At 36.9% G+C, this 7575-nt stretch overlaps 1 protein-coding gene across 1 annotated transcript; it reads left to right on the forward strand.

Moving 5' to 3' along the window:
* The first annotated feature begins 2883 nt into the window (after positions 1 to 2883).
* On the forward strand, positions 2884 to 4759 carry LOC115980492. The gene is made up of 4 exons (XM_031102732.1): positions 2884 to 3143; positions 3269 to 3393; positions 3962 to 4122; positions 4208 to 4759. The coding sequence occupies exons 1-4, from the start codon at positions 3112 to 3114 to the stop codon at positions 4757 to 4759; spliced, it is 870 nt and encodes a 289-aa protein (XP_030958592.1). The 5' UTR covers positions 2884 to 3111.
* Positions 4760 to 7575: the final 2816 nt, after the last annotated feature.

Raw genomic sequence — 7575 nt, forward strand, 5'->3', positions numbered from 1 at the left:
CAACTATGTATTCGAATAAGGTAAACTTTCAGCCTTCTCTCTTCATTCTTCGAAGGATAATTTTGATACTTTTGAGAGGATATTATGATGGCGTTGTGTCTGGTACTTAATAACAAAATTTGAACACAACTTGCGGGGTGGGAGAAGGGTTTTGGAGAAGAAGAGGCGAAACTCCCTCAGCTGTGAAATAGGAGGATAGGATTATAGAGATACGAGAAGGTTTGTGGTCTTTTGTTGTTGGTTCCAATGGTATGGCGCCTGGTATGTTGTATATAAATTTTCAGTGAAGCAGTTTTGAACAAGGTACAACATATTTACCTGGATGAGATTTGATGCGAGTGCATAATCTGACTTTTTGAAATTGAAGTGGAAAAGCCAGCAATGAATTTATACCATCTATATAGCCATTAGCCACTAAGCAAAAGAAAAGATAAAAACTAGATGTTAGATCATAAGCTTATGTTGTTTATAATTGTAAGATCATGAAATCATGATGAAATGATTTTCTGAGGTGTTTGTCTCATGTTCAAACCAAGATTCAAAGCTTAATTTTTTTTCTTTCCTTGTCTTTCTCAGCACCCAACTAGACTAAGGATCATGTTAGATTAATAAATTATTTTGCTACAGTGTTTTTAGTTTTCAGTTTTTAGTTTCAGCAAAAATAAGTTCAATCCAAACGGACCCTTGATTTTTAATTTTGAATTTTTTCAAGTGTGTGAGCTGAACTTAGATCCTCTTCTTGCTTAAGGATGTCTATAGATTTTTACCACCATACTTTGTATTGTTTACCAAGCATTAACCATTATGTAAGGTAATTACTGGTATGATTTAGCAATTTACAGTTGGGTTAAGTACTGTTGCACTTTCTCTGTGCACCCACTAACCGCAATTATAATTTCTTTCTTGGGTGAGTATTTTCTTTTTGACCAATGTAACATGCTAGCTCTTTTATATATATAAATCAACTAATCAAGCCATGTGATACTAGAAGTTACAAGTAACTTCTACAGTGAGGCAAAAGACCAAAAGTTATTGCTTCATAATGCAGTCTGTGACCAAGATTGGCAGGACTCATGGCAACCTTAGGATTCTTTTCATTGTTCCAGTATTTTATGCACTTGATCTATTAACCATCACATGGTATTCCACTATTCCTATTCTTATAGTCTTGTTTGTTGATTTTGACAACTATCATACTAATTTCTATTCTACCTTCTTGTAGTTAATTTTAAAGCGCACTCCATTAAAATGAAAATTGATGGATAGGTCAACAATATCATACAAAGCACTTAAATGAAAAAAGAAACACTATATTGAGATTAGAAATGTAGTTAGAAATTATTGTATCACTTATTATCACAATCTTGATTGCAACGAAATTTTTTATAATTTCATTTCGAGTTAGGATGATGGTGTTGATTCAGCAAGATTTGGTAATCATTCATGGGATAATCAACAGGAAAAGCCAAGATGACTTGATGCGACCAATGGGCCCAACTAAAAAAAAAAAAAAAAAAAATCGACATTCCACTGTAAAAATGCTATCCTCATTTAAAATATTTTAGGACAGAAAAAAGTCTTTTAACATCATATAATATTAATATACTTGTTAGGAGAGAAAAAAACTAATATAATTAAATTCATGGGGTTTTAAATGGTAATTTCATTTCTTATGATGTTCAGGTTGTGGGCTTTTTTTCTTCTCAAAAAAAAAAAAAAGGTTGTGGGCTTTTTGCCATCCAGTGGATATGGCCACAAATAGTGGGCTAATAAATGGCAACCCTTAAAGCCCCATTTCAATGTCAAGGGTAGAGAAAGGAAAGGTGCTTTAGGTTTCCTAGATGGGCCACTTGTTCTAAAACAGCATTAGTTTTGTATAAGCTTGGGCTGGTGCCATTACATGAAGTACACCATTCTGTGAATTACAAAAGGATCATGGTCAATTTTTTGACTGTGCAATAATTAAGGAATTCTACTTTTTATTCAGTAAACCAATAGAGAAAGTGCATTCAGTATAAGTTGTGGTCAAACTAAAACAACATTGAAGGATTTGAGAGAATCACAAAAATGAGGGGAGTTGATCTTAAGATCAAACATTTCAACGTTTATTGATTCAATGGAAGAGTGCTGAAGTAATGAAATATAGTTCATACCAATAATTTGACAATGTTGTAAAATATATATCTTCTAGATATTTTCATCTTCTTTGGGAATTTATGAGAATAGTAACTAATTTAATATTGGTATGCTGTTTTTGGGAGTTCTTTGTTGGGGCTTACTATACATTCTTGTGAATGAAACCTCCACCTCAACATGATGCCATGGGTTTTAGACGGTAAATGAAGTTCCATAAAATTCAGTTTAATTTAACAAGATTTTTCTAATTAGAAGTGCTTTCATAAGCAAGCTAGTTAGAGGTAATTCACTTGGGAAAGTCAGCTTCATATGAGAGCTTTTGTTATTTATTAGGGAGATTCATGTTTTCAACAAAAATCAGCTCCAATTAATTGAGTTTTTGTTATGAAATTAGAGATATTTCAATCCAAGTAACCTTTTTTTTGGGCACCAAAAGATACATAGAAGCACTTCATGTTTGTGTAACTTAAAACCATCACTGCTATTTTTAACAAAGGTCTGTGTGTTTGTAAGGCTCAACTATAGGATGAAGGCAACACAACAGAAGTGAATTCCTCCGCCTTGGTATGTTAAGATGTCACAGGGATTTGAAGCTTGAGAAATCCATCTCCAACTTTCAGTATGATTCATGGCAAAAAGCTTGGCATCTCTATTGTGAGTTTGGGACCAAGGGAATCATACTTGAGCTACGTCACTGCGGTGGCCACTGTTTCAAAGGAAGTAGCTTGCAAGAGACTGTTACATTCCATTGGAATGACTTACTAAGAATATCTTCTCTAACTCTGGAAAGAGGAGTTGCTCAAGAATTGAGAATTCATGCTTCAATAACTCCACCAGTTCAAGCGCCATACTTGTTGAAATGTGTGCCTGACCGGGTCACTGATGATTCAGGGGCCATGATATCGGACGTTATTCTCAGAATGAATAGGTATCGGCCTCAAGAAGGGCGTTGGTTGCCTCGGACTGTTCTTGATCATGCAGGGAGAGTGTTTTGTCATTAGAATAAGGTAAACTTTCAAACCTTCTATCTTTGTTTGTTGGAAGAAAAATTTGGTACTTTTGAGAGAATTTTATGAATTTATGATGGCATTGTGTCTATTACTTTTTGACACAATTTGAACACAACTTTTAGAGTTGGAGAAGGGTTTTGGAGAAGAGGAGGTGAAGCTCCCTCAGCTGTGAAATGGGAGGATAGGATAATAGAGATACGAGAAGGATCATGGTCTTATGTTGCTGATACCATTGGAAAAGCCCCTGGTATGTAGTATAAAAATTTTCAGTTAACTAGTTTTGAACAGGGTGCATCACATGTACCTGGCTGAGATTTGTTGCAAGAGCAGAATCTGATTATCTGAAATTGAAGAGTGAAAATGCTTCTCTTTGGCAACAGCTTTATTTCTTTTACCTCACTTTTTTTAGGTGCAACTATACTACTTTAATCAACTTTCAGCAAATAATCTTTATGTGATTAAGCCACTAAGAAAAAGAAAAGACAAAAGACTAATAAAAGAAGATTCAAAGCTTTTATTTCTTTTCTTGCCTTGTCTTTCTCAGCACCCAACTGGACTACAAATGAAAGAGTTACAAAAACCATCATGCATATGATTCATAAAGTTTGTGCAAGGACACCATAAAAATTTATGCTTCATATTATTTGGCATAATACATGAGAAACAGATTTTCTAGTTACTTTTACCAAAGGTGTGTGACAACCATCTGACATTGGTTTCTTAAGAAATCATATATGTTTATGCTGGCTCTTCTGTGCATCTTTAAGACTAAATTTTAAACATTTTTTTCCTGTCATTGTTGCCATCTAGTACAGAGAAAATGGTTGGAACGGCAACACCAAAAGAACCACCAGAACAATGGAAAGCTGCATGGAAATTTTCAACAGGAGATGAACTGATGATAGGGTGGGAATCATGTACATCTACATCTGGCTTGAGTTTCTGTCTGAAAAATCAAATGTCTCCAGAACCATCGGTAGGGAGGAAATTTATGTTTTTCTTACAATCTTGGTTATCTTAAATATATTGGTTGACAATTTAGATTCGAAACCATTCATTAGTCGCAGGTGAGGCTATTGAAAGGGCGAAAAATGCAGTACCAAGTAAAGAACATTAAGTCAGAAAGCGAAGATGAAGAAAGCCGACTCAAGGATGAAGAAGAAGAGAAAGAGGAGGATGAAGATGAAGAGGGGTTTGTAACACTGGTTAGATTCACAGAGGAGAACCCAACTGGAAGAGCAACAGCTCTTTTAAATTGGAAGCTATTGGTAGTTGAATTGTTGCCTGAAGAGGATGCAGTATTGGTCCTTCTTCTATGCTTGTCAATACTCAGAAGTGTATCAGAAATGAAGAAGGAAGATTTGGGATGCTTGTTAATTAGGAGAAGATTAAAGGAAGCAAACTTTGGAGCTAGAGATTGGGGTTCTGTAATACTCCATCCTTATTCATGTTCCTCATCTATCACTTCACCTTATATTCAACCATGGTATTGGAATAATGCCAAGGCAGTGATGGCATCAGATAGAGCAGATCACATAACAAGGCAACCAGCTTCAAATTACTCACCCGTAGAAGGCGGTGATAAGTTGTACAAGCGAGTGATTATAAGTTAATAAACATGAGAAGATGAGCATTTTTTTTTTTTTCTGCTACAATAATTTAGAAATTATGGGTGAAAGATACAGAGAATTTTGCGTTGATAGTGTTTATTACTTGCTTAGAAAGCATGTGCTCCTCCCATCTGAATTAAAGATACTTGATCTTGCATGTGCACTTTGGATAAAGAGACCCTTTTGAAAATGACTCGCATAAAAAAAAGTTGTTTTTGGCTTAATTGAGTGGAAAAATATGCTATTAGGATAACGGATACATCAGCAATAAGATTGTTTTGTGACACGGGATTCCCACAAGCAATTTGATTTTTAGGCTTTAATTAAATAGATTAATATGCAATAGGATAAGAATACAGATTTGCATCCATGGTGGAAGCCATTTGGCCACACCAAGTGAATGAGTGCGTAGAGCTTTGCTTTTGAAGTCTTATCTGCTTAAAATTCATCAAAGAACGAGTTCATATAGTCTTGACCCTGCTCAAGTGACTCCAATTCATATCTAACCTCTTGGTAATAAGGGTAAGGGGTGAAAGTTCAAATCACATAATAAACCTTTGTCAATGGAGTACTCATCCCGTTGATCCCAATTTTTAAATATATTAGTGTGGGGTCCAATAATTTGTGGCCCTGGCCCATTTTTTCATTGGGGCGCTAGGCCCGAGCCGAGGAAGGTTATAAGCGAGGATAGGTAATAAAAGTCCAAATAGTCTTGAGACACAGCCGAGGATGATTCTGTCCTCGGCATATCCGAGGTCTCCCTGGAAGAAAGGGCAAAAACGGTATAGGAACAGTTTGGGAAAAAATCTAAAATATCTAGGTCAATAGAAAAGGGTACGCTGGATAGTATAACGACCAAGGACAAAAGGAAAGCTGCCCTTACTGCCATTTAATACTCTGCACTTGACAGAGCCATACTCTTCAGCTTTTACAACCACCCCCAACCACTCTGGGTAGGGGCTGATGGGATAAGTATCATTCCTGGAAAATCAAACCCACACGTGGACGTTGGATAGGGGATACAAGCTAATATAAAAGGAAAAGTAAGTATCAAGAAGAAGGGGCTGGGAAAAATGGTCAAAAACCAGAGCCTCCCAGCCCGCCTCCAGGAGAAAGACTCCTAGGGTGAACACAATTTAACTATGTATGAACACCATAAAAAATCCACTGTCTGGTGACCAAAACCTAGCCTTTCAAATCCACGCTCTATAAATGATATTGTTTGGGCCTTTTTACGTGCGAACCCAATATCATTTCGGGTCATTACAAATCGTGTCCTTACAATTGGCGCCGTTTGTGGGGAAGGCTTGTGTCTTGGCACAGGTGATGGGTTGAGACAATCACTCACATCATTTCAAACAGCTGGGTGTAGTGTTTTAGCACAAAGTTTCACTAGGGGCTACGTTTCTTCATTAGGGGCTGTGTTTCGTAGCGTCAGTAGTACGGAAGGTTCTAGGGGCTTGGCCGAGGAGCTAATCCCCCTAAACCAAAGTCCCGCGCCATAGCCGAGGGGTTAATTCCCCCAACTACTTATCAAAATCAAGTTTTGGACAGAACCAAGGTATTGCATGGTCCTCGGACTCAAACCTATAGGGAAACCAACTACTTAAATATCAAGTTTTGGACAGAACCAAGGTATTGCATGGTCCTCGGACTCAAACCTATAGGGAAACCAACTACTTAAATATCAAGTTTTGGACAGAATCAAGGTATTGCATGGTCCTCGGACTCAAACCTATGGAGAAGTCAACTATTTAAGAAGAATTCTAAATCGCTCAATTCTTGGACTAAATACCAGGAAAGGTTAAGGCTATGAAAGTTATTAGAAAGATGGCGAAACACCTTATTACTTAGCAACCTACAGGGGCTGTACATTTTTGGGTTATATATCTTCAGATGATTACTTCCTACATGGCATCGAGCATTCAGTCATCACCTCATTCGAATTTGGGGTATACAACCCATTTTCAGGTCGGTCTTATCATACACGATACCTCTAATAAGTTCATAATAACATCTTTTTTCTTAAGTAAGGGATTTCGGCCCTAAGTATTATTTTCTTAGGTCGGCATCATTATGCCAAATAGCTCTAATAAGCTCATCATAATATCTGTTTCTCTTCTTCTTAGTAAGGATTTCTGCCCAAAGTGTCATTTGTTCAAATCGGCATTATTATAGCAGATAGTTTCAATAAGCACAGAGTAAGGTCTTTTTATTAACTAGGATCTCGGCCCTAAGCATTGTTCATAGTATGAAAATAAAAAAGAAGTCACAGGATAGTACGTCTATTCACGGCATAACCATTTCAAAGAAAAGAGATAGAATATATGAAATAAAACAATGATGACTTTTATTAATATAAAGAGGTATTACAGCGTACAATGAAGGGCTTAAACAAGCCTATATAGAAAACGAGTTACAAAAAAAATTAAAAAAAAAAAACAAAACAAAACAAAACAAACAGTCAGAAATCTTTTTAAGCTCTGCTCCCAAGTCTTTCCAAAATCTGCCCCAGTAGCGCCCATATTGAGAGGAGGACCTTCCTTGGGGCAAGAGTAGAAGAAGAGGAAGAAGGAAAAGCACCAGGATGGATCTGATGATGGAAAAGAAGAAGAAAGAGAGGCAAAAGGAGGCACCAGTGAAGGAAGAGAGGAAAAAGCAGGGATACTTTGTCTCTGCATCAGTCCTGACTCCTAACACGTTGGTGCCATGTTAGCTATGCTCATAAGAGAGCGGTTGGTACTGATAATGGGTGACCCCAGCTTAGTCGCGCCAAAAGTCTGACGCAATGAGCCCCTACTTCGGATTTTGGCTGAAAG

The sequence above is a fragment of the Quercus lobata genome, chromosome 3 (assembly GCF_001633185.2).
Source record: "Quercus lobata isolate SW786 chromosome 3, ValleyOak3.0 Primary Assembly, whole genome shotgun sequence".
Classification (NCBI taxonomy): domain Eukaryota; kingdom Viridiplantae; phylum Streptophyta; class Magnoliopsida; order Fagales; family Fagaceae; genus Quercus; species Quercus lobata.

Coding starts and splice junctions, on each gene's coding strand:
- LOC115980492 (XM_031102732.1), top strand. CDS start 3,112: ATGCAGGGAGAGTGTTTTGTCATTAGAATAAG. Junction 3,144..3,268: donor TGTTTTGTCATTAGAATAAG/GTAAACTTTCAA, acceptor CACAACTTTTAG/AGTTGGAGAAGGGTTTTGGA. Junction 4,123..4,207: donor AAATGTCTCCAGAACCATCG/GTAGGGAGGAAA, acceptor ACCATTCATTAG/TCGCAGGTGAGGCTATTGAA.